This window comes from Crotalus tigris, unplaced genomic scaffold, assembly GCF_016545835.1.
Source record: "Crotalus tigris isolate CLP2741 ecotype Arizona unplaced genomic scaffold, ASM1654583v1 scf7180000020151.727365, whole genome shotgun sequence".
Taxonomy (NCBI): Eukaryota; Metazoa; Chordata; class Lepidosauria; order Squamata; family Viperidae; genus Crotalus; species Crotalus tigris.
This window is the reverse complement of record NW_024097879.1, coordinates 612,349-626,150: the sequence shown is the minus strand read 5'-3', so window position 1 is coordinate 626,150 and position 13,802 is coordinate 612,349. Positions and strand designations below refer to the sequence as shown.

Below are 13,802 nucleotides of genomic sequence, written 5' to 3'. Positions count from 1 at the left end.
ATTGAACACGGTGTGAAAGGGATTCTGATCACGTTCCCCCCCCCTCTCCCTCTGCTTCTTCCTAACAGTATCACACTCAGGAAAAGTACCTGAGAACTGGAAAAGCCTGTTGTGCTTTGCAGAGAACAGCTGGATCATTGTCACAGCTACCGCAGTACACTGAATGCTTGCATTGTCAATTGCTAGCGATGCGCGCATCCTGAAAAACTGTGAGCAACTGTGGCTGTTCCGAGGTTGTCCACCCTACTCTGTAAAAAATCCTTCTTAAACCTAGATGTGTGGGAATTCAGCTCTGAGAATCCCCAGGCAACAAAATGGGACAAAAGAGGGCAAGGCCCTCCCTACACACTTTGCTACGTGCCTGTGATGCTGTTGCAAGGCAGAATTTATACAGTAATGCCATAGCATAGGCTCAGATGACATAAAGAGTACATCGTGTTTATGCATGGCTGCAAAAAAACAAGCCACCTGGCAAAGCTACTTATTTTTGGCCAGTAACCAACATTTGGAGATAGATGACAGATCAACCGCAGTATGTGCTCCTGCCATTTGGGGGTTGTCTGTATGTGTGTGTGTTTATGTCCTCTGTCTGAACTTCTTTTTTTTTAAAAAAAAGACTTCATTGGTATAATGGTGTGTGGGGGAGGCCTTGGGAGACAGAAGGAAGAGCTGTAGATGAGACAACGGTCTGATAAACGGAATCTGAGTTTGCAGAAGGAATGGAAGTAGGGCAAACAGAATGGACCCTCCCTAGTTTCTTGGACTGTAAAGGTGAGGAGGAGGAGAGAGATGTACTTTTGGACTTGCAAGACTCTGTTCATGTAACCTTACAACAAAGTTACACCCACTGCAGTTGGGTGTACTTCTTCTCTGGACTATGTCACCAGGCTGACACTGGCCATCTTGCTGAGGTCCCTGCAGGAGTCCTGGCCACCATGGACAGCAGCTCCCAATGTGCAGCAGCATCATACCAATCAATCAAACATCCGTCAATTCCTTTCTATCTGGGAAACATCATGATGGTTAAGCTGTGCCTAGTCTTGTCTAAGATCCCAAGTTTACAAAGACACTGTTGAAGATTTTAAGAATAGCAAGTCATTATGCTTAGGAGCTTTAATTGGGAGAGAGGAGGAGGAGGAGGAGGAGGAGGAGGAGGAGGAGGAGGAGGAGGAGGAGGAGGAAGAAGAAATAGATGGAGAAGGAGGAGATAAATTGGAGAAGATAGAGAAGAAGGCAGGAGGAGGAGGTGGAGGAGGAGAAGGAAGAAGAGATAAATTGGAGAAGATAGAGAAGAAGGCAGGAGGAGGAGGTGGAGGAGGAGAAGGAAGAAGAGATAAATTGGAGAAGATAGAGCAGGAGGGGGAGGGGAGAATGAGGAGGAGAAAGAAGAGGAAAAGGAGATAAATTGGAGAAGATAGAGAAGACAGCAGGAGGAGGAGGAGGAGAGGAGGAGGAGGAGGAGGAGGAGGAGGAGGAGGAGGAGGAGGAGGAGGAGGAGGGGGAGGAGGAGGAGGGGGAGAAGAAGGAGGGGTCCATCCTTCTGCAGGTTTATAGCTCTGCAAAGAAAGCCAAAGTGTGGCTGCAAAAGGGCAACAGCTGTGAAAGCCTCCCTTGAGCTTTAGGGAGAAAACATCAGTTAGAGTTATAAATCTCTGCTTCAACCAGAGATTTTTTTGATTACTGGCAATTTGACAGTGGGGGGAGGGGGAGCCCATACTCATAGCTGACTATAAAAGCCCTTGCCTTCCAGCCATTCACTCCTTCAAACGAGGGGGAAGCCAGCCTCCTTGTGGACTGGCAAGGTGGATTCTTGCAAATTCCCTCCCTCACCCGGAGCTGCCTACGCCATCTCTGATATTCCCTTGCTTCATTCCTGTCTGACTTGATAAACTGGGCTATATGGCTTCCTCGGTGTCAGTGACTCTAGACTCCTTTGACTATAATTTAGCTTGCTTCATGTAAACATGTCATCGAGAACTTAGATCAACAATAGGAGAGTTTATTGCTAAACGGTGTCCATTTTTAGCTGGGCACCTCACCACACTTCAAACCCTGAACTGAAGCTAGTATTCCCTGTTGGAGAAGCGGGACATTGGACAGAAAAGAATATGCCCATTCCTCTCGGCAAACATCAACAAGGAGGTGGGCAAACTTTGATCCAGCCCAAGATGTAGCGGCTTCTGCATTTTTTCATATCTGTATGCATAGAAGGACATCTCTAGGCAATTGTCCAAACCCTACTAGGAGACTCTTTTCCAGCTAGAACAGCTTCTTGGCTGGGCTGATTCTTCTCACGTCCTATGGGGGTCCACCTGGCTTATCACTGCTCAGATGGTGAGAACATCGAGAAAGTTCTACCCGTTTTCTTGTCCTCTCCTTTGAGATGACAATATTTAAGATTTGAAATTTCCAATATCTAAGGAGCTGCCACAAAGAACAGGGAGTCAACCTATTCTCCAAATCCCCTGAAGGCAAAATGAGAAGGAACGGATGGAAACCAAGGAGAGAATCAACCTAGAACTAAGGAGGATTTTCATGACAGAGAGAACAATTAACCAGTGGAACAACTTGCCTCCACACGTTGTGGGTGCTTCGTCACTGGAAGTTTTTAAGAAGGGAGTTATTAACCTGCAACAGTCAGAAGCATGAGGACCAGTCCATAAATCGCTTTTCTTAGAGCCATCATAACTTGATCCTTAAAGGAATGCTCATAAGTGGAGTACTATACCTCTATACCAAACCACAGTGCTAAATTAGAATCAAAATAAGTTGCAGAGGGAAGAAAAGAACAGAAGCAAAGAGTTTGTATAGATCTTCGCATAATCACTGCAGTACTATCAGACAAAAACTCTTTTCTTTCCTGGGGCAAGGGAAGAGATGTCCACTCTTTTCTAAAGAGGCAACCCTCACTGCAGTGATTTGAGCTAGATATTCTCTGAGCTAGCCAGAATTTGGAGAGAATGTAGATTCAGCAAAGCAGAGGCAGAAGACTGCAAAAATCTGTGCTTTTCCATAAAAAAACAACAACAAAAAAAACAACCTGCATTCCTTCTGCAAATTCACCAAGATTCAGGGAAGTTTGTCAGCCACCTAAATGGTCCTGTGTGCCAAGATTTCCCAGGAGGGAAAAAAAAATGGGGTCAATATGACAACCGTATGGTAATTCAGACATTCAGAAAAGCCAGAGCAGATGGGGGGGGTGTCACGGAGGGAGGGAGATAAGCTAAATTTACCATCCAGGTGTGGCAGTCTTTCTCAGAATAAAAATCAAGCAAGAGACAGAGAGAAATAAAAGGGTTTAATTTCATTTCAGTTGGCGATTTAATTTCATTTCAGTTGGACTTTAGCTAGCAAAGACGGTCAAAAGCATACTTTATCCACAACAAAAGCAAATATTCCAATTCCAGGGTACCAGCAAAACAAGATAAGCAAGGAAAAGATGCATGGTAAATCTATCCTCCCTTAATAATTATTTCGTTCATTTGTTTTTTTCTACTCAAGACGTAGGCCGATTAATACATTCACACCACATGCTACCCTGGGTCAGGGTTAGCCTTTGGTGGCTCAATGCATTACGGGAACCCAGCTAATTTATGGCTTTGTGCATCCTGCAAGCGGTTAATTTAGTGACTCGACACAATCTGTTATTTGAACGTAGCCAGAAAGACTCTATTAAATCTGCAAATCTGAATGGCAAAAGAGAGATGGAAGCCAGAGCTCTCAGCCTGTTCATTGGGCAGATGGGTAAGTCCTTGTATGAAAACTCGTGGCATCGTGTCAGTGGAATAGCTAGAAAAAGGCAGAGGGTGGTTGTTGTTGTTTTTCTGCGCAAGGACATATGGAAGAAAAACAGAAGAGGAGATGTTAAGGGTTTGTCAGAGGAGAGAAAATAGCTGAACTATGATCTGGGGCAAAGCTGAAATATGGGTCATGGAAACTGGAACGAGAGAATACGGTCTGAAAAAATGGGACGCTTCAAGATAGAACAGGAGAAGAATGGAACGTAATCTAGAGAAGAGTGTTAATAGTAAGGGCTAGAAACTTGGAGAAAGCTTTCCTTAAACAGGGTGCAATCCAGAAATCTTAGCTGCTTAGAATCAGGCCTCTGTTCCTGCAGAAAACGTCAACCTGAATTCACATCCAAAACGAAACAAAGCCGTGAAAGAGGTTTGGAGTTGAAGTTGTGGGTTCTTCTTCTTGTTTTGATCTGTTTAAATCTTTGGATGAGCCTCAGGTGCAAAGCTTCAGAAGGAGAGCCAGCTGCAAAGAGGAGGGCACCTCTGGATGAGAAAAATCAGGATGGCATCTTCAACTTTTACATTTTCTATGCTCTTTTTTATGTTTTGATATTTTATTTGTACAACACGCAGGTCCCTCTATGAGGGAGAGGGGCGGTTTTAAAATTTGAGGAATAAAATAAACTAAACTTCCAATGACTCTCCCAGGGCAAAATAAAAAATAAAAGGGAAAGCAGCCATGACAATTTGCAGAAGCCGCTTCGCATAAATCCGTCTGCCGGGAGGTCACCAAAGTCAGGAGAAGGCAGGTAATCTTTGAGGCTATTTACCTTTCTCCCCCAGAGCTCACCTCCAGATTGGATGGCAACCAAAGCTGGCCAGGAAAGAAGAACAGCTGTAGCCCCTCCTGATTCTCCAATCAATCCCTCCATGCACCAGAATCTGGAGCAAGAAGTCATGCGACTTCCCATCCTGTTTAGACTTTTGAATAAAGGTTCTGGAAGGAAAGCAGAATTCAAAGCCATCAAGCCATCTCTCTCTCTCTCTCTCTCTCTCTCTCTCTCTCTCTCTCTCTCTCTCTCTGTGTGTGTGTGTGTGTGTGTGTGTGTGTGTCTGTCTCTCTGTCTCTCTCTCTCTGTTTGTGTCTCTCTTTGTCTGTCTCTCTGTCTGTCTGTCTGTCTCTGTCTCTCTCTCTCTCTCTGTGTGTGTCTCTCTCTCTCTTTGTCTGTCTGTCTGTCTCTCTCTCTCCAAAAAGTGGCTTGCATTCAGTCAAACTGTGGTTCTTCTGGCGTTGTAGTGATCACATATCTGGTAGTGGCAGTTCAAAAGTCTGATTTTCATTTTACTTGTATGCCATCCATTCCACTTGCCCGTTCTAGCATGTGGCAAACAAACACACCATCCAGGTGTTGTTTTCTCTTTCCATTGATTTCTCTCCCTCGGTGTCCCCTGTTTCCTGGTCTGAAGCAGCCCCCCCCCCCAGCCTGAATCAATTCCCTCTGGGTGGAACTGCCACATATGAGGTGAGGTAGATAGACCACCAGGACAGGAAAGATAGCAAGGTAATATGCTTTTATGGATACCCTTTTGCTGTCTTGCAACTCAGGGCAAAAACTCAGCCACAGCATCCATGATGTTTCTGTCTACATTTTCTTCTCTGTAAAAAAAATTTAAAACCCTCCTCTCTCTCTCTCTAGTGAATAATTAAAAATGCACAATAAGTCATTTAGCATGATGCAAGTGTCTCACCTTGATAGAAAAAGCTCAGAAAAAAGGAACCAACCACCTGCAGAGAAACATCAGCAAAATGTACCGATATGGAGCTAATTAAACCTCTTCTAGGTGTAGATCAAAGGTGTAGGCAAAGAAAAGACTTCCTCAAGTCCAGCTCAGCTCCTAAGGACTACGTTCATCTGTCTTTTTTCTTGGCCACCACGTAAAAGTATCTGGTTACTGCTTTCTTTGCAGCTGGTTCTTCACTTTCCCAGACAAGGTTGTATCTCCAGGTGGTCTCCCATCCCAGAACTAACCAAGTCAAACCTCGCTTAAGGTATCACAGAGGACAGAGACCACCATGATCCATTGAACTATAAGGAGGAGGCGATTTAGCACAATCAAATTTGCAAGGTTCTGTTAATTTAGCCCATCTCAACTAGTTTCAGCCTTCCTGTGGAGTTGGTTTCTTGGTCTGGTCTACCTCGTGGGACACCCCCCCACCACATTTCATAGCTGGGGCTTGTTGTAGACACATCTGTCTATGATCCAAAACTGTAGTTACAGGATGCAAGCAAACCACAGGAACCAAGTCCTGGATAAATTCAGCGGATTGCTGTCAACTCCCTTCAGTGAGAATGCAGTCCTATTTTCCATAAAATAACTCAGGTCCAAATTGGGAGACGTTGATGAAAATCAACTATTTAAATCCAGCCTTCTTTGAAGGCTGATTGGACATCATGATTTGAGCAGCTGACTTAAATCATGGTGATTTAAGTCCATCTTTGTCTCTTGTATAGATGATGGGAAAGGCTTGCTGGGAGAGAGGGAGGAAATATATCTATATATTTTTGCAAATTTTTGCTTGGTGTAGTTTTTGCAACCACATGCCCTGGTCATCAATTATTCTGCAAAGTCTTGTCAGAAGCCTGCAGAAGGGTGGTGGCTATGCTTTTAAGACCGAATCAGAGACAAAGGAGAACATTTGCTAGCTTCAGCTCATCCTCTTCAAGAGATGGACCATAAACTTGGCATCTTGAGCAGAAGGGCTCCAGAAACAGAGGGAGACATTAAGGAGACTTTATCTCTTAAAATCACAACTAAGGGGACAGGGAAAGTCACAAATGTTTTATTTATCTATTCAATATTTCAATATTTGTCAGTCGCTTTGACTTGTTGGAGGAAAAAAACTTCAAAGATTAAATCAGTAAATCAAATTTTCTTGTAAGAGGGGTCCTTTCTCTATTTTGGCAGTCATAGAAAGGAGCTGTTGCATTGGCTATCTTTGACTGATGTCTTGTCTTAATGCATGGTGGTTTTTTTTTCACCTTAAAAAGAAGGAGCTGTACTGCATAAACAGAGTAAACCGGGAGGGTAAATCTGTTAGAGTCCATCAGAAATTCCTTGGGTAAAATTTAATGTGTTTACTTGTCTGTCTCAGCTTGTGATAACCAAACTATTTTCCACTTTGTAAGTGGGGAACAGGAGTGTCCTTCTTCATCCCTCTGTTAGGTGACTGGGAAGGTTTCCCCCCCCCCCTTTTAATGTACTTTCTGACTGCGTCCCCAGGAGAGGGTGGGGGAGAAATTATATGCGGTGAAAAAAATAAAAAAGAGGCATATCAATTTGCATATATCCCATTTGCAGAATGGTGTTTCTCTTTCCTTCACTTATTGAATTATTTTGGGAATTAGGCTTGCAAAAGATAGCAACCTTCTGTCTAACCAGGGATCACGGAAAACCGCGACAAGGGCTAATGCTACAATGAAGGTTATATGACACATTTGATTATTCCCTTCTCTGGAAATTAGGACTAGATGCTTGCATTTAATTTTATATCTGCAAATGTCTGTCCTTTACAAGACAGGAAGACCTACAGAAGAAGGGAGGATGTGTAGCTCAGGATTGAACTGTGGTGTTCTCTGAGCTTGGTTGTCTTCATACAGACATTTCATGACCCAACTAGGTAACATCCTCAGGGCTAGAAGGGAGTGGGGTTTGCAGAGGTGGTGATGATGATGATGATGATGATGATAATGATGGCGAAGGAGGAGGAGGAGGAGGAGGGTATCACTTTATAATGCCTTGGTAAGACCACTTGGAATACTGCATCCAGTTTTGGTCGATAAAAAAGATGTTGAGACTCTAGAAAGAGTACAGTGAAGAGCAACAAAGCTGATTTGGGAACTGGAGGCTAAAACATATAAAGAAAGGTTACTGGAATTGGGTATGTCTAGTTTAATGAAAAGAAGGAAGTTATCAGTGTTCCAATATTTAAGGGGCTCAACCTGAAGGCAGAAGAGAGAAGCAACGGATGGAAACTAATCAAGGAGAGAAGCAACCCAGAACTAAGGGGAAATTTCCTGACAGTTAGAACAATTAATCAGTGGAACAACCTGCCTCCAGAAGCTGTGAATTCTCCAACACTGAAAATCTCTTAAGAAGAGACTGGACAACCATTTATCTAAAATGATATAGGGCAGTGTTTCTCAACCTTGACAATTTTAAGGCATGTGGACTTCAACTCCCAGAATTCCACAGCCAGCAATGCTGGCTGTGGAATTCTGGGAGTTGAAGTCCACATGCCTTAAAATTGTCAAGGTTGAGAAACACTGCTATAGGGTCTCCTGTCTGAGCAACTCTGTTATTCTCTTAACAAATTACATTTGGTTTTGAATCAGGGAACGATTGTTTTCTTTTTAAATTTAAAGATGTTTTTTGTGTTGCTCTGTTCTCTGAAGTTATTATAATTATAGTCATTGCTGCATTCTGTGCTTTTGTTCGGCTGACCATGACAGTCACATACTGATTTATAAATAACTGCAGCTAAAGCTGCTTCTGCATTTTGACCAAATTCAACCGTCTATAAAGAAACGCACATCAACTCTTGAGGGCAACACCGTCTACAATCTTGAATTAATATGTTTTCTTTTTCCCCAGATGCTGATCAGTTTTCTTTCTGCTTACCACGTCTCTGGATGTATTGTTTTGATTTTCTGAATTTCGGCTATTTACAACACCACTCTCACCATATTCTGCTGTTCTTTGAAGCTAGGAAGGCAGAACTCAGCAACCAACACAAGGGTCTACTTTGTGTAAATTATGTTCATGGCGTTCAGATTATGCAAATAGGATTTGCCCTTCTGACTCTCAAAAACATTCCTCCCTGTGGCCTTGATAGAGGCGAGCAACTTTCTGGAAATTGCAAAGAAATCTGGACCACAACGTCCAGGGCTTCCATATAAGGAAAAAGACACCCCAATAATTTTCTCTCTTGGAGTCCCTTTTCAGTTAGGAATGCTTGCAGCAGATTAAGCCTTGAGTTGATTAAATAAAGCAGTGTCTAACAAGGGTAATCCAGAGATAATTTCAGTCATTTAAACACTGTTTCATCACCAGCAAGTAGATTTTTTTTCCCCTGTTTAACTGTCTTAATTCTTTCACCACTTTCTGCTTCACAAATTGGCTCTGATAAGGGAACTCATTTCAGCCTTCATTTCTGTATAAAGTTCATTTTAGCTTTATATAAACACACACACACAGACACAAAACCCGCAGCTCTGGGGAGAAGGAAAGCAAACCCACAAGGAATGCATTAGTAGGACCCTTGGAAGCAGCAGGAAAACTCTTCTTGTGTTTTGTTCCTGGACTTCTTTCTTCTTTTTCTTTGAAGGCACCTGGGAATAGATCCCCAGCCCTTCACTCCTAGTAGAAACACCCCCGTCTGCTCTTAACCTCCCTCCAGATGCCACAGCAAAATAGCACTCTGATCACGTCACCATGTTAGGTAATGAAATGTCTGCAAGAACACAACCAAGCTCAGAGAGCACCGAGGACCCACAGTCCTCTTCCTCTTCCACACCACAAACCCCCCTCCCTTCTAGCACTGATGATGTTACCTAGTGGGGTCATGAAATGTCTACAAGAAAACAACCAAGCTCAGAGAGCACTTAGGACCCACAGTCATCGTCGTCCTCCTCCTCCTCCTTCCCAGCTGGGGAATTCTGGGAGTTGAAGTCTACAAGTCAAACTTGCCAAGTTTGGAAAGCCCTGAGCTAAAGTCTAGTTCGATTAAAGGAATGCAGGTCACGGAGAAGTGCTAGATAGCTAGGGCAGCGGTTCTCAACCTATGGGTCGCGACCCCATTTGGGGTCGATCGACCATTTCACGGGGGTTGCCAAGCAAGGCTGTCCGCCATTTTTTCCCCTTTTCCGGTGGGTGCCTTACCTCCCTTGGGTTGGGCCAGCTGGTGGCGCAGCCGGTGGTCGGCCTGCTCCGTCTCTGCCACTTGCCAGCTACGCCTCGGCCTGCGGAGGGGACGGTACCACGCATGCGCGGCACTCCTGGGAAGGGAAAGTCCTCGACTTAAGACCGGTTAAGTAGTCCTCGACTTTCGACCAGTTTAGTCCTCGACTTACGACCAGTTTAGTCCTCAACTTACGACCGAGGGGGTCACGGCATTAAAAAGGTTGAAAACCACTGAGCTAGGGTCAATCAGAGTAGAACACAGGGAACTAAATGGAAGGAGAGAGAAGCTTGTCCACTTTACTTCAGATTTGCATTTTCCCCTAAGCAAATCTTGCTAAAACAATGCATGACCTTTTGCATGAAGGTATTTTGGAACAAATTTTTCCTTCATAAATGGATTTACAGGAATTGCATCCATTTCCTAATGCATGGGTTATGGATGCAATTTTACCTAAAACCTACATTTTCTTGACAATGGAATGCACTGCAAACTGGAAGAAGGAAGGAAGGAAGGAAGGAAGGAAGGAAGGAAGGAAGGAAGGAAGGAAGGAAGGAAGGAAGGAAGGAAGGAAGGAAGGAAGGAAGGAAGACCATGAGGAAGGAAGGAGAACAGCAAGGAAGGGAGGAAAACAGGCAAGCAGGGAGAAAGGGAAGGGAGGAAGGAAGGAAAGGAAGTGAAACAATGAGGAAAGAAGGGGAACAGCAAGGAAGGAAGGGAAGCAGGTAGGCAGGGAGAGAGGGAAGGGAGGAAGGAAGAAAGGGGAAAAGGAAAGAAGGAAGGAATAATTTTGAGACGCATGAAGATCAATTGATCTTAAGTTATGAACCCAATATCATTCCCAACCTTTGCTAAATGAACCCAGGTTAAGTGTCAGACAGCTCAGTTTTTTTCAGGGAAGAAACCCTGGTTGATGGTCTAATTAAGTCCATTATTCAGCTTACTTAGAGTCATGACTAGAGAATGATGCGATGCGGTTTGATTTTCCCTTTGAAAATACAAAAGGCAGCAATTATTCCCAAGCTGTCTATACATTTATTTTTTTCATCCTAGCTGATCAGCATGAATACTTTTCAAACATTTATTTCATTGTTTAATCCAATTAAGTTTGCCCGTGTTCTTCTAAGAAGGGCTTTACATCTTTAATTGCTTGATGACAGCAACATATTCTCCAAAGTTATAGCAGATAGGAAGTGATGGGGGAAATTTGGATGGCTAATATACTTCTCTTTATTCTGGAGCAGTGAAAACGTGGAAGGAAGAAGACCTCAGCGACAGTCACAAAACAACTAAGCCTGTCAAATTTAACAGCACCGGATTAAGGCCAACCAATGCCTTAAGCACAGCTCAACAATGGCACCCCTCGACAGAAGCAAAACGCCCATGCCATGAAACGGGGGGAAAAGGTGGTATCTTGCACCTTCAAACCAAACTTTTAAACTTTAGTCTTCACCATGTTAAAGAAGGCTCAATTGTACCTCAAGTCTCCCTGTATTTGCCCATCCCAGGTCCTTGTCAAAGAGTCTTTGATGGAGAAAAATGCCAAATATTATCGGCTGACTGTACAATGAACAATAAATAATAATAGTGCAATCCCCAAACGACTGGATCACCACTTGAACACCATCGGCACCACCGACAAAATCACCACCGGTCAATTGCAAAAAGCACGTTTTACTGGGAACAGCTTCCATCCTGCCACGAGGCCTTTCACACCATCAAATATAAAGCTGTGCGTATGCCAAGTTCTTGAGAAGGACTGGATAGGTAGAGAAAAGTGCCCAATCTAGTCTGAACTTCTGGCTGACTTTGTGACTAAGCACAGCCAGCCCACGGAAGCATAATCCTGAGGTGGATTTAACAAAAAGCAGCCACTCACTTTTTGATTTATACTTTAGAAATGAAAGATGTGCCTGCCGCAAGCGAGAATATTTTGCAGGGTTATAATTGCTTCTCTCGGCAGCGTGGCGGGGTCTCTCTCTTTAAACTAGCACCATGGCCTTCATAAAAAGGATCTTAGCAGAGATGCAGAATTATTCTGGAGGGGAGATCTTCAAATAGTCCCCCACCTTCACTTCATGTAAGAGTGCATTCTATGGAGAAATAGAAGGACTGGGTGGATATCTGTCTTTTCCTGATTACAAAGGAATGGAATGAGGCCTTTGTTTGAAGAATATTTGAATATTCAGTTCTCCTAAGTCACTACCATGTAACATGTCTGTTCTTGTTATGTTCTTTGCTTTCAGGATGGGTTGCTTGTTTCTGTAGTTTTAAATGTCTTTCATTTTTACTGATTGGAACTCAACTGTCAGGCCCCCCAAACCAAGAAATTCATGCTGAGTTTCTCCTAAGCAATTTCCTTTATTGTCTCTCACTTACAGGCAGATACTTGCCAAACTAAAGCAACTACTTGCATAGTTAAAGATATACTCCGAGAACGTCTAGGGAAGAGCCATCTTAACTCTCTTCCTCCCAACCAAATTATCTAAACTTTGCTGTCTCTTGGTCCTCTGGAATGCAACCCCTCCCTCCTGGGAATCCAGGCTACACTTCAGCACACCAATGAAGTCTGTAATGTTAGGCACCATCATCTTTTTCAAATTCTCCTTCCAAAGTTGGGGGAAGGGGAAGGGGCAAAGGTACCTGAGGGAATAATTATTCTGAGTTTCTCAAGGACTGAATTGTCCTTGAGTGGGAATAGTAGTAATAGTAATAAAGAACTACTAAAATACAAGACATGGTTCCCTTACATAAATGACAGCAGAAACCACAAAAGCATGGAGAGAAGATTATACAATGAAAACGAGACCTTTACATAGACTTCTGGGCTCACAGAATAAAGAATGCCACATTCTCTTCGTGAGAATGTATTTATTATATTCTCCCTTTTATTTTAACAGACATTCGGATAACCTCTTTCTGCTTGCAAACTTGGAAGAAAATTGGCCAACATTCAGATGCATCCTGCTACTTTGGCCTGCTGAATTCCAGACAGGATAAAGAGCTTGCATCTACCAGGCAAGGTTACAAGAAAAATAAAATGCAATAAAATCGGGCCCGTCTAGCTAAATGAAACTGCCTCTACTGTCTTTTTTCCTTTTCCCCCCAACAACTTTTCCATGAATATCAGCGTGGTTTGGTATATATCTTTAAGATCAAGCAACATTTTGCTACAAAGCAGTTAAAAACAAGGTGAACCGGTGCATGAACATTCAAGTTCCTATTAATTGATGCCTGTAACCCAGAATAAACAAACGGGGGTTGTTTGTTTACTTCCCCATTTGCTTGTTAAAATAAATGCACATTTGAAGCCAGCCTCTAATTAATTGTGACACCACTCATCCATTATTGCTTATAATCAACACACATCTAACCAAACAAATTTCATATTCTTGGGACAATCCTGTCAATGAAAAATAAACTTTGTCTTCCATTAAATTCTCATTAATTTCATTCAAGAGCAATAGAATTTATATACTGCATCCAAATCACCTGGTCCATGCAATGCGAGCCTAGAAGGATGGCTTTTCATAAAGAGAAGTTACCACATTGTGTTCTTCAAATCTGGGAGACCAGCTGGATGGGCAGCTCAACTTAGTGTGGTTCCAATTATAGACATTTTGATCCAAATCTGTTCCAATTATTGCAATTTTGATCCGCACCATTGCTTTCCCAGGCATTGAAATAGCTAAGATGAAACATAGGATTCACAGCAGGGTTACTTATTCTCCTTACTTACCAATCCTCAGCGAATGTGGGCTGGCAGCTATCTTCATTAACCATACCACCAAAGGCACCAAGATCCAGGACATCTTCTATAAATCCTCATGGAGCCCTGCAGTGGTCTGGGCATGACATAACTCTGGAAAGAGAGAGAAAACCCCCAAATGATGAACATGGCTTTAAGCTAGGACAAAATTTAAGAGGCCAGCTTATGATACAAAGAGGGTGAATCCATCTTTGAATTCTTCCAGGTCTACGGAGTTCAGTGGATAAGCTCAGGTGACCAAGAGCTCCCTCTAGGTTGAAGTTCTCACCTGGATACAGTCAGCTAATCCCCCACAGGCCAATAGGCTTCCATCAAACATTGAAAACTCTTGTGGCCA

General features: G+C 43.1%; 1 protein-coding gene across 2 annotated transcripts in view; it reads right to left on the bottom strand.

Annotated features, from left to right (window-relative positions):
* LOC120318277 (glutamate receptor ionotropic, kainate 4-like) overlaps positions 1–13,802 on the bottom strand; it is a 205,633-nt gene that overhangs the window by 93,397 nt on the left and 98,434 nt on the right. For both annotated transcript variants that reach the window (XM_039365683.1, XM_039365682.1), the window contains exon 2: positions 13,436–13,558. Coding sequence is in view for 1 of the 2 variants with exons in the window: in XM_039365682.1 (XP_039221616.1) it covers positions 13,436–13,508 (73 nt within the window). In the remaining variant the exon portion in view is untranslated. The remainder of the gene's footprint in view (positions 1–13,435; positions 13,559–13,802) is intronic.